The following is a 21,028-nucleotide window of genomic DNA, read 5'->3' as shown; positions in this document are numbered from 1 at the left end:
AAAATTGCATCTACTCTGATGTTCTTAAAACATTTTGGTAGTGGGGGAACAAAGCAAAGCAAAACAAACAACAAAAAGCTTCAAGGCAGTCCTGGTGTATTTCATCTGCTAATAATTTCCACTTTTTAAAAGCAAGATCAATAGGGGCCATCATTCTGAAAGGTGTCATTTTGCTTTCCAACTGCAGAAAACCAAACTTTTTCTAGATGGCTTTTATAAATTTGAAGAAGCTCAGACAGTATCAGGGTCAAAACAAAATGTTTTGGTTTGGTAACCATAAACTTGGTGGTTTATGGTTGCTATGATGCCTGTGGCAGAGACTACTAGTTCTAGGCCTGCCCTATCATCCATTTCCTCTTTCTTCCTTAGTAGTAAATGCCCATTTTTAAAAAAAATCTGGGAACACTGCTGTCTACAATAGAAAATGTTCCACCTTATTTGCAATTCTCTGTAGCTGTATGATAAAGTTCAAGGCAATAAGATGTAAGAGGAATTGTGGATGTATCCGCACTTTTATTTATTTAATTATTATTATTATTTTTTTAGAGAGAGAGAGAGAGAGGCAGGGGAGGGGCAGAGAGGGAGAGAGAGAATCTTAAGCAGACTCCATGCCCAGTGTGGAGCCAGACATGGGGCTTGATCTCATGACTCTGACCGGAGCCCAAATCCAGAGTCGGATGCTTAACTGACTGAGTCACCCAGGCGCACACTCCCCACCCCTTTTTTAAGTATCCACAGTTTTAAATTGATGCTTTCAATGGCTATGTAAGGAGAGCTGACCCAATTGGAAGGGACCATTGCATTCTGTAATATGAATATATTTGTTGAGATTTTTGGCAGATGTGTCTTAGACCATGAGGTCCATGAAAATGGAAGCTATGTGCTAGGATGGGAGGGCAGAAATACAGAAGCCTGGGTCCCAGATGATCTCATGGAGCTGCCATCCTAGTCCTGCACTATACCTCTAGTCTGGCTGAGGTTGTGCTTGTGTCACTGTTATGTTGGGGGTGGGGTTTCTGTTATTCTCAGCTTAATCTAATCACCATGAAGAAAATGTTCTGTTAGGTTTTGTTCTTGACCAGTGTTACTGACTCTACCATTACGGTCAAATGGTTCTAACAGATTTCTAGTTCTATGTCCCTGGATAGATCACCAGTGTTTGCGAAATTAAATTAAATTGAAATAAATTAATGTCTGAAAGTGACTGACACATATGGCCAAGTCCACTAGGGCAGCCCTTTTTAGGAGGATGACTAATTGCTTAAACTTAGTGATTAACCTCAAGCATTCTTGAATACCCAGTGCTCCATCTTTAGGTACTTCGAGCTGCTTCCAGCTTCATGACTCATGCGGATCCAATGCTTCTTTATTATACTATAAATATGTTTGCCTTCCTATGTCTTGTACTAGGTTTGTGAGCCTCAAGGGCCAGGATGAGGTCCCATTCGTTTTTGTATTCCCAGTATCTGGTATTACAGTTGGCAAATGTTTATTGAATGAAAACATTAGTGCCTCATTGAATGTAACAGTTTCAGTTCATGAAAGCATTTAAAAAATTATGAAATGCAAATAGGCTGTAAGGAAAATTATTTTTCATCAACATGTTTGAGTTAATAAATCTGGGTTTCCAGAGACCCATGGAGGTTAGTGGAAATTGCCATATTTCCTCAATCTTAAGAGGTACATTTCCTATTTCCTCCGTATTTTAACTTCTCTGAAGTGAGAATGTGTCTTATTAATCACTGCATACATTTAATGGAGCATTTCTCCCCTACCACCCCAAGTTGTCAAATTGATGCTATGTCTTATGATCCATGGGGTCTTAGAATTGAGGACATATGGTATTCCCATTTTGGTCTGTGTACTTTGGGGATCCTTGGGACTCTTTCAAGGAGGTCTGTGAAGTCAAACTATTTTTTTTTAATAATACTATTTGCCTTTTATACTTTCTCATGAGTGTACAGTGAGTGGAGTTTTCCAGAGGGTACCTGTGGCTAGCATATCTTTGGGTTCAAAAAAAATTCACAGTTCTAATTTCTTTTTTTAAAAGATTTTATTTTTAAGTAATCTCTACACCCAACATGGGTCTCGAACTCACAACCCCGAGATCAAGAGTCGCATGCTCTACCGACTCAGTGAGCCAGCCAAGCACTCCCACCATTTTAATTTCTAATAAGGCAAATATTAATAGATAAAACCCACATACAGAAAAGTTCTCTGAGGTCCCCGACAAGTTTTAGGAGTGCAAAGGGGTCCTGATGCCCAGAAGCTTGAGAATGGTTATTCTAGAGGAAAGAAACAGCAAATGAAGCCATTCTGTTATATGAGTTTCATTCAAGCTCATTAAGAAAACAAGCATGTATCCCTTCCAAGATGGTTCCTGGGGCCATAAGCTCTGTCCAAAAGCACACTGACAGAGTGGCAGAAAATCTGTACTTCCTCTAGAGACCCAAGGCCTGATGGGTGCTATAAAAGTTTGTTCTTACAGGCTCCCTCCGAGCAATCAGCACGTACACACTCTCTCTGAGTCTGCTGCGTAATTGCCACTACCTCATCTTAATAACAGGCATAATTGCTCCGAGTTTCCGTCGACCCTTTCTTGCATCTCCTCTCTGAAGCCTCAATTTTGGAAATGGCACTTGTGAATACAGAATGTTTAACCACTTCCAGTTTTCAATTTACAGTCGAAGTCATCTATCAGCAGGAGATGAAGGCCCAGTGTGAGAACTACAGAATGTCCTTCAGACTCCACAGCTAATTTGTTTGTAAATTTGATTGTTATTGTAAGAAGAACATATTGTACATGACGCTACTTGCCGATTTACTATTTGTATCTCTCTGTATATTGGGTTTTATCATTAGAGTCAAAGAACTTAACCATTTTAGCACTTCCGTGGGTGGGGAGAGGCACATGAAAGCTTTACTGTTTTTCCCTTTTGAGTCTCTGTTTCCTTTTCCTTTTCCATGTATTTATGAGATACCTACTGTATATTCAGTACTGTGGGAGAACACACACAGAAGGCAAGACAACTAGGGAACGGTCCAAGGCATCATGAAATCAATTGTGGGGGCAGGTGATGAGGCTATAAATTCTGAGTGAATTCAGGCAAGAGAGGACCACCATGGGGTGGGGCTCTTGTCCTCCTGAGAGCCAAGGCTTTGCCTGCAAAGGAGCCAAAGACTTAGAAGAAGTTCCTGGAGTCATTCTGCAGTTTCTTCCTGCTGATAAGTTGCAGAAACTTGTGTGTTGCACGTTGTTAATATTATAGTATTGGCTTGAAAGAATAGACCAAGCTTCCAATTCCCTTTGGCATCTAAAGCAATTTACAGGCCAGAAGTATGACTGCACAGCTTTTATGAAATGGTCTGATTTCATTGATCAGCCACTCCAAGATTATGTTTTCATTTCTGTAGCTATTGCTAAGCCTTCTTTCTGGTATAATATTCAAGAAGGAACTATTAAAAAATTGCACCTTGGAGATGTTAAGATGTAAGTGGGCAGGGTTCTGAATGGGAAGAGAAATATCACAACTCATGATGGCTCTACTCAAAAGTTCATTTCAAGGTAGGCCAGCATTCCACAGATTGTCTCTCTTATCTTAACTCTGTAATGTTTCCAAATGATAAGGATACTAATAAGAGCAGATGGCCTAATGAACATTTAGAGGAAAGATTTAACTGGTCCTATTTTCATTAGGCCTCCAGTGTGCTTCTGGGTTTTGCCCACCACTTCCCTGTGTGTGATACAAAACAGCACGCACTCAACAGATGGCCCAGCTCAGGCTTCATGCTTCCAGAACTCTGGAGACTGGCCACCTGACCACTTACCATGTGTACAGAATCATTTAAGGAAGCAGGCAGGCTACAGACTTGAGCCTGAACAAAAGCAAAAAATGGTGATGAATATTGAGTACCCGAGCTTCAACAAGAGGGGAGTCAGAATCATCCTTGAAAACGCGTCAAGCGGCTCTGGTTGAGGTTTCCCCATAACACCTTCTTATGGATTCAGGAATGATGAAATCCTCTGTGGCAAACAGTCCACTCCAATTAATGTTTCATCCAAACTGTAAGCATATCTGAATGACTCCGGCAACAACAATGACATGGAAATCTAACACCTCATTGCACAGTGTGCTCATTATTAAGCTACTGTCTCACAGCTCCAAACTCACCCCTTCGGACGCTGCTTTGTGATGCTGAGGTTGGGCCTCTGCTAACTGCATTTCTCTTTTGCCAGCTACATTGCTGATAGGTCCTGCCAGTCTGGGAAATACAGTGATTCTGCTTGCTTTCCCTTAGAGTCAGCATGGCTGCAAGAGCAGCTCTTCAGCCCGGTGCAGTAGCTGACTCTACTTTCCAGCTCTTCTCCGGACTCTGAGAATCAGTCTCGTCATGCCACCTCAGAGGCACCAGAAGCAGCTGGCTGGCATCCCCTTCTCAGAGGAGCGGGTCCCACCTCGATAGAGCAAATCCTCCATCTTTTTAGGTTCTCACAACTCCAACCTCTTTCCTTTGTTTCCTTAGCCCTAGAGATGGTAGCTGATATCTGCAGATATTATTTCAACTTTTTCCTTTTTGAAATATTATTTATTTATTTATTTATTTGAGAGACAGCAAGCGAGCAAGCATGAGCAGGGGGGCAAGCAGCAGAGGGAGAGAAAAAAGCAGGCCCCCCACTGAGCAGGGAGCCTGATGGGGGGCTCCATCCCAGGACCCTGAGATCATGACCTGAGTCAAAGGCAGACGTTTCACCGACTGAGCCACCTAGGTGCCCCTCAAGCTTTTTTTTTCAACCCCCTAAAACTAGTGCAGCCCCTTCCTGATATTAAATTCTCTCTGTTAAAAAAACCAATGTGATTTCTGTTTTTCTGACTGGATTTTGATTGATATTCGCAGCATGAAGCCTCTTACAAAGACAGAGGAAGAACAATACCCATAGTAAGCCAGTGGTGATAGAAAACTAGTAAAGGTGAATAAGAACTGGGGAAGAACCAGAGAAGTTATTAGTCACTAGCATCCTCTGCATTATCTACTGGCCGGTGAAGCTGCCTTGTCCGGAAAATAGGCATAAAAAGTAAATCCACTGTGCTTGGACTCTAGGGAGTTGGTTGTGATTGGCTTTAACCAGAGCTTCTCTGACTCTCTGGAACTGTCACATTGCTGTCATTATTCTCTAGAAACTTCCCACTCTTGTGATTTTTGAGGAAGATTTCTTTTTTTTAAATTTTATTTATTTATTAGACAGAGAGAGAGAGAGCACAAGCAGGGGAGCGGCAGGCAGAGGGAGAAGCAGGCTCTGCGCCGAGCAGGGAGCCCGACGAATGGCTCCATCCCAGGACCCTGGGATCATGACCTGAGCCGAAGGCAGACGCTTAACCGACTGAGCCACCCAGGTGCCCTTTGAGGAAGATTTCATGATGGATCATACCACTCTCCCACATGCCTTTTTTGGAGGCAGAACTCTGTACTAAATGGTTTAGAAGGTTGGCCTGTGACTACATTTCCTATGTGCTTAGAGTTTACTTATAAATAATAACATTTGCTTATAAGTAAAATACATTTACTACTAAATATCTTTTTTATATTCCCTCTTGCTAGTTTCCTTGTCAGACATTGGGATTGCTCCTTCAGAATCCCCTTCTTATGTATCTCAAGATAAACACTTCTCAACAGGTGGTGCCTCCTGGCAAATGTTTTATATGTCCCTGTGTTCACTTTTCCGAAAATACTAACTTTTGCATGGAAAGATGACACTCCTGATGACAACCAACAGAACTTTCTCTGAATTGTGTTTCCATTTAACAAAGATGGGTTGGCACCGATTCATATACTTTCCCTTCCCATAGTTAATAGAGAGTGGGGCTACGTTCAAAGGTATGGTCTGAAATAAAGTTAGGCCAATTGGCTTATGTTAGGACTTAGCCCAGGATGTTGGCTGTATAAGCCCTAGATGCTAACCACTGAATTTACCAACCAGATATTTCTGTATCTTAGAGACTTTCAGGTTTATTTCGGGTCATGGCACCTGCCGAACAAAATGCGTGGAAGACTGAGTGGTTCAAAAGTAGTTTGCAAGCTTTGCATTTTGTGACTCTCCCTGAACTTTGAAGATGCTTTTCCTCTGGTTCTTAATAGTTTTAATAAGAGCTAACATGCCATTGTCCTTTGTGTGGGAAGAGGACACTGCTGAGGGAGTTTTATTTATGTGATAAATTATGTTTTCGATATAGCATTGAGTACGGTACTTGACTTTTATTTTAAGGCTCCTGACAACTCTGGCTATTTGCTTGTGTGCAGACATTTCAGCAGAATTTGGATATGCTGGAGTTGAAGACATTGGCCTGCTGTTCTCCACTTCTTATATAAACAACCCGAGATGTCACTTTGGAGGGAGCAATGCAAGTATCTTTGATAATAGGTTATTATTCCCTGATTGTGATTTTTCCTTAGAGGTGCAGGCCTGAAAAATGCAGTTAAAAAAAAGAGTTGAGGGTGCCTGGGTGGCTTAGTCGTTAAGTGTCTGCCTTTGGCTCAGGTCATGATCCCAGGGTCCTGGGATGGAGCCCTGCATCGGTCTCCCTGCTCAGTGGGAAGCCTGCTTCTCCCTCCCCCACTTCCCTCTCTTGCTGTCTCTCTCTCTCTCTGTGTCAAATAAATAAATAAAATCTTAAAAAAAAGGGTTGAAATGAATTTGGAGAAGGAAAATGATATTTAAAGGAACTCTGTGCATCATCTTATTGCAATGCTTTTCCCAGTTGATTATTTTGTTAAATTTGGGTTTTTACGTATTAGAATCTTTAAAAACTGATTGACATGCTTGGAACCTGAAAATCTTTATAAAACAGAAGGGTCACTGAATAGACAAAGCCACTCATACACTAAACTTGCTTCAAAAATCCTAGGATACTGCTTTTTTCCTAGGAATACGTCAGCCTTATAACTACTTTCCTTTTGATTTCCCACGTAGCTGGGAGCCTCTTGGTTTGTCTTGGGAGAGTCATATTCTCCATATTGACCTAGATAAACTCTGTTTCCTTACTTATCTACTGTCATATTTATTTTTTGTGTGTGAAATTGACCTACCTAGGATGGCTTCAGGCCACCTACAGAATGAGCTGCTCTTTTACCTTTTGATTTTAAAGAGATGGAAGATGATCTAAAATCTATACATATCAAAATCATAGACATATGAAACTCACACTACATTCCAGCCTTGGATCCACAGTTGGCATGACACTTCTCAAAAGTAGATAGAAAATTAAGGATTTGGGGCACCGTTCAATGACTATAGTGAACATCCTGTAAGTGATCTAGATTTGTGCCACATCAGCATTAGGCAGATGAAGCACTCTGAAGGTTACAGCAGGCTAAGACCAGTGTCTGGAGCACATTAGTGGTTATAGCCCATCAAACTCATCTACAGGTACACGCATGCCTCTTTGCAAAATGTGCACCTGTATACATTTGTATACATATACAAAGGACAGAAGGGAAGATTACACAATTTCTGTAGCCGTTCCAAACTTCTTGGTCCTTTTGATCTTGGCTTTGTAAATGATCAGTTCAATTTTCCGTTCTGTGGAGGGAGGTCAAAGACTACTGCTACTAACTAGCACTCGTTAACTGAGCACTTATGAGCCAGGCGCTTTGCCAAGTGATTTATACATATACTATCTCATTTAATCCCCACAACTTCCCTATTGAGGAATATGACATCATCATCGCCATTTACAGATAAAGAATTTTTCCCAAGGGCACACACCTAGCAAGTGGTGGATCTGGGATTCAAACCCAGGTAAGCCTGTGTTCCCAACCACTATGCTTTACTGACTTTTTATATTGGTAGAACTATGAAAGAGAGTCTACCCTGGAGGCCTGATTTTGTCTCTTGCACTCTCTGTGAAAGGCTTAGAGAAAAGTTAGGCTCTCCTTTGCAATTCCAGAAAGTGTTCTGCATTTGACAGAGTGAGGAGAGTAGGTTTGAACTGAATGAGCAATAAATTACATTATCCAGGAATGCATTTAAATTCTAGACTGACAACCACAGATATTACCAAATCAGAATAACCACCTTGCAGACTTATTTTGTTCTTGTGTCCTCCAATTTTAGCAAGTGCATGATGAATCAACAGAAAATATTTCCTGAAGATGCCAATTAACATCTTACATCATCCCTTATATTTGTAAAGCGGCTCATACTTTTCCAAGTGCTTTCACATGAAAGAAAGAAAGGACACTTAACAATTGGGTCATTTATTGAATTAGCCTTCATAAGGAGGAATAATTACCCAGCTCTAAAATTCTAGTGTTTGTTTTCCAAGGGTAGTGTTGAATCTGAAATTATAGAGAAATCTCTTTTGGGTCAACAAGTAGACAAAAATGATTTATTTTTTTCTATATTGCCATGTTTCAGAGGAGGACAGGATAAATGATTCTAAAATAGATGTTCTTTTCCTGGAATATAGAAATGGCAACAAAAGGTAGTGTTTATTTAGCATTATTATGTAATTTCAGGCATAAACTCTAATGGATCACTCATTTACAGGTGAGTAATGTGGACAGCCACTAGGGACTCTTAAGGAAGATTTTTTTTTCAATGGTTCTTGGTGCCTCTATCAAATGTGAACAACATTAATTGCCATCTCAAGCTCTGTGATGGCATAATTTGATTACTACATATATCGAGGTTTGTGCCACTTTCTTTTCCATATGCTGCCCACCTAACTAGTATGGCAGATGAACACATAAAAGCCAAGGTTACGTGTAATGCCATGTGCCCTCTCTCTCTCTCTCTCTTCAGTTCTGGTCAACACTCAAAATTTACAGTTGTGAGTGCCTTTCCAAAACCAAAGTTCTTTCATTTTTGGTTTCTTGTTTAACTACCACGACAGCCTTAGGAGACAATGTGCGTTTTTATCCCACTTCTTGCTGTTGAGGAAGCTCAGACTGGGAGACCATAAGGAACTTGCCTGAGGTCACATGCTAATAAATGGCAGAATCTGGACTCACACTCAGGATTGTCTATGTTCTTTCTACTAGACATGTTGCCTTGATCAAAGGGAAATAGGTGATTAAAAAACTTTAGTTATGCCCCAGTGATCCGGAAGAAAAGAAAATGTTCTAAGCTTAAAAACACGTCTGTGTGAAGAAGTTAGGAAGTTTGCTCATTTTTAGTAGTCATTGCTTTCTATTTTAAATACTTTCACATTTAAAGTTACTGATAGATTGAGGTCTTTGAGAAAAGTGTGGCTATGTTAGCAGTGCCTTCCTGCCATGGTTGATGTAGACTGAGCTCCCTCTTTACCTTGTAGAGACTAGCACTACCCCCACTCTCACTTCTACATTTATAGTAGGAGCCTTCGGATCAGCAGGAGGGACTGGCTGTGACTGATGGGGATTGACTGAGAGAATGTGGCTCAAATGAATAGAGCAGAACATTGCTGATTTAGGATGCTTACATTTGGACTGCTGCGACAACCAATTGCTGAGTAGGTAGATTACTGCACAACTGATGTTGTCCAGGCATGAGAACAGAGAAAGAAAATGGGAAAATCCATGGAGGTTTGGTGTGTATGAATTTTTTATTATTGTTGTGGAAAACCCACATAAGGTTAAATTTATCATCTCGACCATTTTTAAATGTACAGTTCAGTAGTGTTACATGTATTCATATTGTTTGCAACAGATCTTTAGAACTTTTTCATCTTGCAACACTGAAACTCCCTCTCCCCCCTTCCTTTGGCAATCACCTTTCTACTTTCTATTGCTGTGATTTGGCCACTTTGGTTCCTTCCTATGAGCGGAATCATGAACTAGTTCCCTTTTGGGCACTGGCTTATTTCACTTTGTCCTCGAGGTTCATCTGTGTTGTAGTAGGTGACCAGATTGCCTTGTTTGAGGCTGTGTAATATTCTGTTGAGCGGACACACCGGATTTTGTCTATCCTGGTACGAGTTTTAATGCCATCCGATCCATTAGTTGGTGGTCACTATAGAAACGGGTGCTTCAGTTGGTCAAACTAACTATGACCAAACAGGATAAAGTAAACAGATGGTACAAGGGCTACCACATAGCTTCTTTGGTTTCACTTTACTACTCCCTGGGCCTTGTCAGTCTGCTGTTTGAGCCATTCTCCATTCTTAATCTCTTATCCCTTTTGCCCCCTTTCTTTTACTCCTCCCTAGCTGGGCCTGTTGTCCAGCGGTTTTGCTGGCCCCTGACGGAGGTGTTTACAGAAATCTCAGATAAATTGCTTTCATCATCTCTGTCCTGCTGTTTGCCAGCAACTCCCTCCTTCCAGAATCCTAACACATATCCTTCTGTCTGGGTTATCTGGAGTGTGGTCACTGACCTCTGCTTTGCTTTGACATGAGACAGGTCCCATAGTCACTGAAGCATTGGGAGGGTGTGGTGGGGATGGAGGTGGTGAGATTTTCATCTCTGGTGGCAAGAACTCTTAAAATAAACTTTCTTTTTTTTCTCCCCTGGGAGATCCCTTTATTCAAGCAAACTTATTATAATTCAGATTTTCTTGATTCCCTACAGAGCTTCACAAAATTTAGAAGTCTGTCCCTGCAGGGATTTTTACTTATAATGGCCTTCATTTGAAAGATCTAATTCTGTTTCCTTTCAGTGTGCACATGGGAGAGTGATGGAAGTGCACAAAGAACAGGCAGGTAACCCCTGAAGAACTTGAGTTTCAATATCATCTGTATCACTCAGGGTGATGGAGGACATTCTGTAGACATGAAAGGGTTGGCAAGAAAGAGAAGCAGAGACAATGAGAAACATCAGGCAAGAGTTGAAGAAGGGAAAAGAAGGTGTCTTTTCTGTTCTAAAACTACTATTTTTGTTTTTTTTTTTCCTTTTTTCTCCCCTGATTACCATAACTTTTCATGCCTGGATGTTATTATATATGTATTTTCCAAAACAACAGAAAATGCTAACTCCACTTGTATAAAGTTGAATTGACATGTAGATTTTGAGAAAGAAGCTTTCTAGTTCCCCTTCTATCCAGTTGTGGTTAGTTTATCTGAAGCTTGCAAAAAAATCTAAGGACACTAGAAAATGGCTTTTTCAATTATGTAGAAAGCGGAAGAGAAGCAGGGAAGGCAGAGGTCCACTGCCTGGGACAGGTGGTGTAATGCTGCTGAGGGATGGGAGAGGGGAAAGTTTTGTTTTCTCTGTTAAGGAGAATGACCACAAAGAACACTGACTCAAAGTTACTGGAGTCCACGATGAGTTGAAGGGCCTGCAACACAGCACCTAACTTCTTTAAACTGAGTTCAAGTTTCCTGGCCGGGAAGAATGACCTCTTAGAGAGAACTTGCAAATGGGTTTTTAGAACAAATTTTTTTTTTGTGATTGTTGAGAAATAGTGGGCAGTAGAAGATGTGCTGGAAGATTAGAGGTAGGTAAACATAGTTCTGACTTCAAGAAGAATCAGAAGATGTGCCTCACAAATTGCATGGAGGAAACCTGATGTCAATTTGGAAAAAATGTATGTGTTATTAAACCATTGTTTTTTAGTTCTTAGATAGGGAAGTGGGGTTTATGGATACCATGAATGGAAACAAATTATGTCAAGGGATTTTTTTCCTCTTTTAAACAGAGTTACCTGCCTGATAAGGTTTCTTTGTGGATAAGTTGAAGAAAATATAGGTGAAGGTAGTGGCTTTCAAACTTGTTTTGACTGTGACCCTCAGTAAGAACTATATTTTACACCATTATCTAGGATCTACAATTGAAATAAAATTTCATGAAACAATACTTACTCACCCTTAATGCACATGATGCACTCTAAGGTTTTGTGTTCCATTTCTTTTCTTCTTAAAGCTGGTCATAGGCCAATATATTGATTTCCTGCTCCACTATGAATTGCAACCCATAGGTGATAGTTCAAACAGATGGGTTTACAATCTAACAGATAACTAGTTCAGTGGTGCTACAATTTCATCTTGGCCTATCTATTCATCAATATTATCATGGATGAGGACATAGAAGGCATTCATCAAATCCATAGGTGACACAAGGCTGGGAAGGATAGTGAAGATACTGGATAATGGTAGAAGAATACCAAGATATGGACTGAATCTAATGAGATGGAATTGAATATAGATGCATGTAAGATCCTGCACTATGATGCAAATATCCAACTGTACAAGTATAAGATGAGGAGATGGGGATGAGAGACATGTGAATTTTTAGCTCTCTGTAATCACATCATAGATCAAAAGTGCCCCAAAGTCCAATTTAACTTTAGCTGTGGTTTCTTAATCTGTCCTCTTTATTTCTTTAGCATTTTGCAAAAATGTCGTCTTGGGGTCGCCATGTGAACTACCATGGGGTAGAAGTGGGCCTGAATAGGGAAGGTTCTGGGATTTTACTTCTTGTTTGGGTCTGTTGTTTGCATCAGTTTTATAAATGGGGACTTATTTCATTTGAAGCAAATGTTCTTTGGCAAAAGTCCTTTTGAAAACCACCAGGCAAAATGAACCGAAACAGAGAATATAGAAAGAGGGTTGTGATAGTCCCCATTCTACCTCTGAGTTAGAGCACATCTGGATTATTTGATTCACTTCTGGAAACATTAATATTAATAAATGGGAACATGTTCAGAGAAGAGTGAGGGGAATGGCAAAAGAACTCAAAACCATGCCAAGTGAGGGGCAGTTCAATGAATCGGGGATGTGACTTAGGAGGCCTGAGAGAGTTGTTCACATAGATTGAGGAGGCTGTCATGTGTAAGAGGCAGTTTTATATAGCAGTTTGGTGAAAAGAATGTGGACTTGGGCATCAGGTGGGCCAGGTTTAAATTTCCACTCTGGACAAGCCGGCCATATTAGAGAGATGGAAATAAAGCTTCCTTAATGTTGTTAAAAAAAAAAAAATTCAACTCTGTCACTTACTGGTTGTGTGAACTTGACCAAGTTACTCAACTTCTTTGAACCTTGTTTTTCGCATTTATTAAAAATAGGGAAACAAAATACTTACCTTGAAGGACTGTCATGAGGATAAATAAGATAACATATATGAAAGTGTGCAGTATAGTCCTTGGTTCACTAATATATTTATTGCATATAAAACAGATTAAATTAATAACACAGGGCTTCAAGAGTTGTGGTAAGACTAGATGGTGAAAGTTAGAGGAATACTAAAAGTTAAAGTTAAAGGTCTCCCAGAAGAGCTTTCTATCAGTCAGGAACATTCAAAGATGGAATGAGTTGCCTGGAAGAGGTAGCGAGTTTTCTGTCACAAGAGACATTTGAAGAGAGGTTGGTTACTACATGGTGAGAATATTCTGGAGGAAAGTCCAGCATCAAATGATTGGGAAGAAGAGTAGGATTCCTAGTAGACTAGCTGAACAGATTAAATGCATGGGGCCAAAGTTTGCTCCTTCAAAGAAACAGTTACTGTCCTTCCTTCATAACCATGGATGATGCTTCCCTCCACCTGTTAGGTCCATTTGACAACGGGGTGTTTTTGGGAACCACTGGGGAGTATACAGATGATCCAACAAGCATTTATAAAGAACTGGTTCTATATTGGATACTCTAGACAAACACCTGAAAGTGTGTGTCTTATGGACAGTGGGTCAACTGCATTGCCTGTGCACACAGAAGGTCCATGTTCTTGTATATCTGCTATTGGGCTGATTTTGGGAGAGCATTAGGCTGGCTCCAAGGAGTAAGCCAGCTCTCAAATTTGCTGTCAACACCAAGAGACTTGGTCTAACTCCTAGTTCCATTCTAGTCAGGCATGAGATGGAAGTGAGTTACCAGAGCAGGATGATTCAAAAGCAGCAATGGAAATAAAGAGCCCAATCTCTTCATAATCAACTCTTCTCCTGAAATGAAAGGGCTAGTTGTTTATAGCAGTGCTTACAAAGGGCAGTTATGCTTCAGAGTTTATACCGAGAATTCAGTTTCACATTTCAGTAAATCAAAAAAAAGGTATTGATTTTGAACAAATGGCTGATTTTATTGTCAAAGCAAATTTCATTTCTTGAGATGATTAGGTTTTATTAAACTATTTCCTAAGTGCCACTAAACACACATTCTGTGAATAAACAGCATATTTTTCAACCAAACAGCATTTGTCACCCACTAACTACAATGATATTTGGTCATCTCCAATTGTCACTGAAAATGTAGAAGTTGGAAAAATGCACACTGGGGGTCAGAAAGCTTGTGCTTGAATCTTGGCTGTATCCCTTCATAACTCTGTGGTCACCACATGACACACAATCCTCCTGACTACCAGCTTTCTCCTCTATAGCTAGAGATAATTATACGTACCTCTCAAGGGTGGTTGGGTTGTGGAGATAAAATGGAACAGTCTAAATAAGATGCTTAGCATAGTTCCTGGCACATAGTAGGCTCTCAATAAATGGTAGCAGTTACTGTTAGAATTACTATAGGGAGGACATCATGATCTACTGAAGCTTAAGGCAGACTATCAAGGATTCATTCTTCCCAGGGTTCAGGTTTGCCTCAGAAAAGTGCAGAAGACAAAAGCAAGGAAGAGAAAGAAGAATGTCTTCCATATCACTTCTCAGCTTCCAAAGGTACTATGCTACCATGGATGGGCCTTCCCTTGCTGGGGACCTTTTGGTTTTGAAATGCCGGGAAAGTAACAAGGAACTTTAGGAATGGGGTTACATTTCTGTAGAGCAAACTTCAGGGTTGGAAGGACCTGGAGAAAACTGTTGGTTCCTCTTCCTGAGTCCAGAGAGGCTTGTATTTCAAGCAGTTATAGATTGTTGCTATCCAACATTTGTTTTAAAAGTTTAAAAAAGTGGAGACTCTATAAGGTCTTTTGATAATGTATGATGCTGCCACACAGTCTGAGAATCAGTAAGCTCCTCATAAGATCTGATTCAAATCTTCATGCTGCAAGGCCTCTGTTTTCTCTCATGTCTGTTTCTGTCAGCAGACACTGTGTGCTCTCATTTAGACATTTGTCTCCACCCTCACCCATCAATATATTTTGATTTACTGAAATATGAAACTGAGCACTGTGTAAGCTTAGCTGGATCACTGTAAGAACTAGAAACAACGGGGGCTTTGCTCTTGGAAGGTGTTACGAAGCTCCCGACTCAGCTTCCTTCCTTCTAGCTGAAGACAGCCCATGTTCTTAAGTACAGTCCTGGAAAACACAGGGCCCCAATCTGCCACAGCTGTCTAAACAGACAGGGGAAACCCTGGCCATCGAGGCTGAGCATCTGGGCAGCTGTGCCACACACTGGCTTCCTCCCAGTAGACACTCTATGTGCTCACCCAGCTGAATTCACTCGGCGTTCGCCACCTTTTGTCCACCTGTGCCACATCTGGGTGCTGATTTGCACACACCTGGGGGCTGGTCTGCTTTAATGCCAGAGCCTCCCCTTCTCAGCCCAGCATCTCAAAAAAGTGATCTATTTTCACTTTCCCCATTTCCTCACCTCCCACTCTACCACTGCAATCCTACTCCAATTAATTAGCACTCTACCACAGGCACTCCTATCAAAGTCACGAATGCTGTCAAACCAAATGGCTTCTTAAAAAAAAAAACAACACAAAACCCAGCTTCTTTTATGTGACCTCTAAAGCAGCAGTTGATACTAACCATTCCCTTCCTTTTGAAAAGCTTCTTTCCCTTGGCTTTTTGACTGCCCACATTCCTGGTTTTCCTCCTACCTGTTAGGTTTCTCCCTCTGGTCTCCTTTGTGGTCTCCCACTCCTCAGCCTTCTCTTGAGTATTGATATCCTTGGAGTCTGCTCTTAAGCCTTCTCTCTCTCTCTTTCTCTTTTTTTCTGATGCTATGTACTCTCCCTGGAAGATCTCATCCACCACCCTATTTGCCGTTACCATGTGTGGACTGATAATCCCAAATCTAACTTCCATTTCAGGCCTTGAGCTTTAGACCTATTTCCAGTTGCCTGCAAGATGTATTTACTTGCCTTGGCACCTCAAAGTCAATATGTCTTGAGCTGAGCCCATCACTCAACCCTCATCCCCAAACCTGCTTCTCCTCTTCCTGTATTCCTCATCTCAGAGAATGGTACCATCATACCTGGACTTCCTTAATTCTGAAATTAAGTCCGGTCAACAAGTTCTTTGATTTTAGTACCAATATTTCACTAATCTGTCTAGGTTTCTTGATCCATACTGCTGATACTTTAGGTCTGGCCATTATCATTGCTTGCCTCTGTAACCCGCATAAAGCTGAGCAGCTTTGTGGTCAGTGTCATCAGAGTTGTACCCCAAAGAAACATCATCTGGACATCCAAAAAACATTGGAAAGCAATTTAATTTTTACAGAAGTCGTTTGACAAGGTGCTGGATCATTTATATATATGTTTTGTCCCCATCACACCTGTGTTACTTTAACGGCCTCTGAAGTGGTCTCCCTGCCTGTAACACCATTTCCCTCCACTCAATTCTCTATGCAATAGCTAGAATGATCTTTTTAAAAAGTACTTCTCTGCTTAATGTTATTATTGGCTCCCCATTGTCCACTGGATAAAACTTCACCTTGTCATCCCCATTTACCTCTAGCTTCATCTCTCACTACTTTTTCATATTCTTTGCACTAATCTTTTGGTATTGGCATACGTGTTAACTGTGCCTGCTGAGCACTTACTATGCATACCCAAAGAACATACAGTCTACCTTGGTAGACTAGTTGGGTACAGTTTGGCAAGAGAACAGATTACATTCTTAAATGCGGTGATACTAAATTTTTGTAAGAGAATGAAACAACAGTGAGAATTAGAACCATCAGGGAAGCATCCCCTGCAGGAGGTGAGCTGTGAGAAGGATGGAGAATGGGATTTGGAGCCCAGAGATAATTCCAGACTAAGGGAATGGGACCATGAGAAGCAAGCCCCTAATAAAGGTGGAGGGTCATAATCTGGTCACTGAGGTAGAGATCATTACAGACTCATTGTTTTGTGCCAGCCTAAGAGGAAAAATTCTATTACTCTTTAGGGTGCTTTAAACACAGAACAGGAAATAATGGACAGCAGCAAAGAAAGCTGCCAAATAATTTGGACACGAAGCCTGCTTTCTCTCCCAGTCAGCCTTGCTAATTTCTAATACCCACCACCCACCCTGCCCCATTCAACTCCCCATCCACCCCCCAAAACTACTGTTTTTCTTTTTAAGAGATTTAATTTATTTATTTGAGAGAGAGACAGCAGGAGCAGCGGGAGGGGCAGAGTGAGAAGGACAAGCAGCCTCCCCAGTCAGCATGGAGCCAGATGTGGGGCTCCATCCCAGGACCCTGAGACTATGACCTGAGACTGACTGAGCCACCCAAGTGCCCCAAAACTACTGTTTTTCTAAAGCCGATGTTGTGTAAAATAAAGAGAAGGGAGGGCATCGGGGAAACTGAGGCTTGGAATGAAATGCCATAGGGAAATTATATCTCTTGGTTACTAGGGCTCCTTTTCAATGGGCTACACTCTACATCCCAGCCTGAAAGGGATGAGGTAGCTTTTATTGTGGCAATTATGGCTAGCAACTACCATGTGAGAAAGAACCCTTCTCCTGGTGATGAGGATCATGTTTGCTCTATTTAGACAAAGAATTCTCTTTTGAGCATAACTTTTCCACACAGAATCAGAGAAGTTGTTTAGACTTGACTGATTGCAATACTAAGTGTCCTATTTTAAGTTAAAAATATCCCACAAGTGAATCATATATGTGCATCTTCTCTTTTTCGTCCCCCTCCTCCATAGAAACACATTCACACCCTTCCTTACTGCCATAAATAATGCTCCTTTTCCTTGCCTTCTGCGGATTTTGCATCATGGAAAGTTAGGCTGCTCTACGACTTGATAGCCTGATTCACTCAAATCTCTCTGAAGAATGGCTCATTCATTGGGCCAGTTTTCCAGGCCTTCCAATTCCCCTTTTATTTTTGTAGTTGACTCTATCTGACTACTTTCTGCCTCTCTAGAGTGTGGTAGGGGCACATAGAGAAGAAGAAACTCCCCAAATAGGCACATTTCTAGTGTTTTATAGCCATGCATATGTTGGACAGGGATGGGAGTGGAGACTAGAGCTAACGACTATAGCAAGGTTTCCGCATGATGTGTTCACTTAAGTTCCCCTGTGATCCTAGGTTCCAGGTGGTACAGAGAATGAAGCAGCAGGAATGTCCTGACCATGGAGGATATTGCCGGAGGCCCACCCATGCAGCAACCCTCCATTCCTTGCCAAGAGAAGCCCGATTTTGGTTCAAGAATTAGGTAGCAATATGCTTTGGGAAGGTGACCCTGTTCCAGAGGGTCTGAATCCATTTTGGTGATCCCCATTTCCCCTTTTAAGGGGACTTTAAGGGGACTCCACCAGTGACTGGTGGAGGCAAGAGCGCTTGATTCCTGTCCGTGTGACACAAGAAGGAAATCTGCGGGCATTTTTCCCACCTCTGATCACCTCACCATGTGACATCAGGAGACTTTATTGTTGAAACTATTTTTTAGGTACATGTTTCATTATTTGCAGTCAAAACCACCCTGTCTGATACACTCACTAACTACTCCTAAAATTCTCAACTTCTACTCTAATTCATTTGAAAAGAGGATCTAATAATCTACTTCACCAAAGTCACAGATTCATGGACGATAAGAGCACGAAAATCCCTTTGAGGCCTGTCTATAGTCTATTTCTCTCATTCTAAATACCAATCTCTTCGTGTCCGCAGACTAGGGAAGACACCCACAGGGTGCTGGAATTGTGCTGTATGCTCTCTAATCTCTCTACGTGTGGAATCCTGATTTTGTACAAATGTGGTAAAATCAGAATTTTTGACTCAGGTGAAAGTTACGCTGCACTTTCCCTTTTGTTCTGACAAAGAGCTTTCCTAAACAAATGTAAACTAGATCTCAGAGGGAGCATTGCCTCTACCTAAGACTTTCAAATGCCCTAAAGATAGCTGTTTACATACACATGAATAACAAGTCATGCTTACATATACATTACAAAAGATTTCCAAGGACTTTGGTCATCAGTGCTTTTCCGAATGTGAGTCACTGTATTATTTAAAAATAATAAAATTATGTATCTTGGAAAATATTCCACAAAAGACTGGCCTTACTCTCCAATTGATTTAACTTTGAAAGCCTTCATTCTTATTCTTATGCCAACATTCCACCTAGCATTACTCCCAAGGGAGTTTTTCTGAGGAGGATAAAAGGAACTTACAGAAGGAGAAACTTCTGCTATCTGGTGTTATAAAAGATACACCAGGCTTCCTTTCTACCTAATTTCTGCATGAGAAAATTGTTATCCATTTCCATGATGCCAAATGGTGATAGTGCTTGAAAACCAGCTTGAAAACCTACCTGAGTGATGTCCATTCCCGAGTCACAGCTCAGTGGCTGTGTGGAAGTCAGACCGTTTGAGCCGATTACAGTTGTGATCACCGCTTTCTCATCAATTCTCCGAATCATGGTCCCATCCACGAAGTAAATGAATCCATGCCTATCAACTGTGATGCCTGTTGGGAAAGAGCAAATGAGCATTAGTAGTCTAGTGGGCCACACTTGCACCAAGATCCGTAGTTTGAAAGAAGCCATAGAAATGGAAAAGCATTTTAAAGACATATGGATTCAATTTTGCTCAGCACAGACAGGACAGTAATGGGAGAGGTCTGTTCGGACACACATTCACTTCTTTGTGTATTGAGAAGAAATGATAAAATGTAATGTGAGGAAATAAAGCCAGGTCTAACCATTTTGGGTTGTCTAGCTTTACACTGCCACCCCCCCAATACTTGCTTAGCCCCACAAACAGAAAAAAAATCCTCTTTAAGATAAATGGGAAAAGGCAGAAGAGGCAGGGTATGTGACATTCCTTTTAGGCTGTAGATGCGCAGGCCGCCACTTATTTTCATAGTTGCATTAGAAATAACTGACCTGGGAAGCATTAAAGTTATTGTCATCAATTCACACTCAGCCCACAGAGACTTTGCAATAATTCTGATAAACTGGACTGAGTTTTTTCCTCTGTATTACCTATTCAGAGGAGTTTGGAGAGCAAAATGATGGTGTCACAAAGGGAATGGTTAAACTTCTAGAAAAAAATGAAAGCCAATAAAATTCTCACAGTAGCTTTTACACATTGTGTTAATTACAGCCTGGTGTTTTGGAAAATATATAATAGCAGTTAGAAGGCTTGGGTTCTAATACTGAACACATCATTTACATCTCCTGTGTGATTTTGAGTCATTCGTCTAAATTGTAGCCTCCTCTTCGGTAAAATATGGAAAAGATTATCTGCTTGTGATATTGTGATTTATAAGAAATATATATTTGGCCTTCGTCCCTGATTTTAGCACAGAGCTGCTAAAACTCTGGAAATTTCCAAAGGGGCAAGAGAGATAAAGGTGTCTTTTGTTATGCTAATGAGGTGGTTTTTGGACTGCTTCTAAAGATGGGTTGGTTGCCAGGAGAACCATCATGAATAGAGGGTTGGAACTCTGAGTCCCGCCCCCAGACGTCTGTGAAGGGGAGAGGGCCTGGAGACTGAGTTCAATCACCAATGGCTAATGGTTTAATCAATCATACCTATGTAATAAAGCCTCTACTAAAAACCCAAAAGGACAGGCTTTGGAGAGCTTCCAGGTTGGCGAACACATGGAGATTTGGGGAAAGCAGTGTGCCTGGAGAAGGCAAGAAAACTCCATACCCTCTCTCACATACCTTACCCTATGCGGATCTTTCATCTGGCTGTTTCTGACTTATAGCCTTTTATGATAAACCAGTGATCTAGTAAGTGAAAGGTTTCTCTGAATTCTGTGAGCTGCTTTAGCTCATTAATTGAACCCAAGGAAGGGGTTGTTGGAACCTCCTTCTTCTGGTTGGCCAGAAGCATATGTGTGTGGGGGGCCGTTTTGTGGGACTGAGCCCTTAACCTATGGGATCTGACCCTTTCTCTGGGTCGATTGTGTCAGAATTGAGTGAAACTGTAGGACACACAGCTGGTATGGGAGAACTGCTTGCTAGTGGCATGGGGGGGATCCCCCACCCACGCTGGAAAC

At 41.2% G+C, this 21,028-nt stretch overlaps 1 protein-coding gene across 4 annotated transcripts in view; it reads right to left on the bottom strand.

The window, feature by feature from the left end:
• The window catches only part of TENM1 (teneurin transmembrane protein 1), a 541,361-nt gene that overhangs the window by 47,364 nt on the left and 472,969 nt on the right, over positions 1–21,028 (bottom strand). For all 4 annotated transcript variants that reach the window (XM_028122679.1, XM_028122680.1, XM_028122681.1 and 1 more), the window contains one exon: positions 19,332–19,486. In XM_028122679.1, the coding sequence (XP_027978480.1) occupies positions 19,332–19,486 (155 nt within the window). The remainder of the gene's footprint in view (positions 1–19,331; positions 19,487–21,028) is intronic.

This window comes from Eumetopias jubatus, unplaced genomic scaffold (assembly GCF_037043125.1).
Source record: "Eumetopias jubatus isolate StellerSeaLion01/CBP00866 unplaced genomic scaffold, mEumJub1_p1.0 scaffold_11, whole genome shotgun sequence".
In the NCBI taxonomy this organism is placed as follows: Eukaryota; Metazoa; Chordata; class Mammalia; order Carnivora; family Otariidae; genus Eumetopias; species Eumetopias jubatus.
This window is presented reverse-complemented; position numbering and strand designations above follow the sequence as displayed.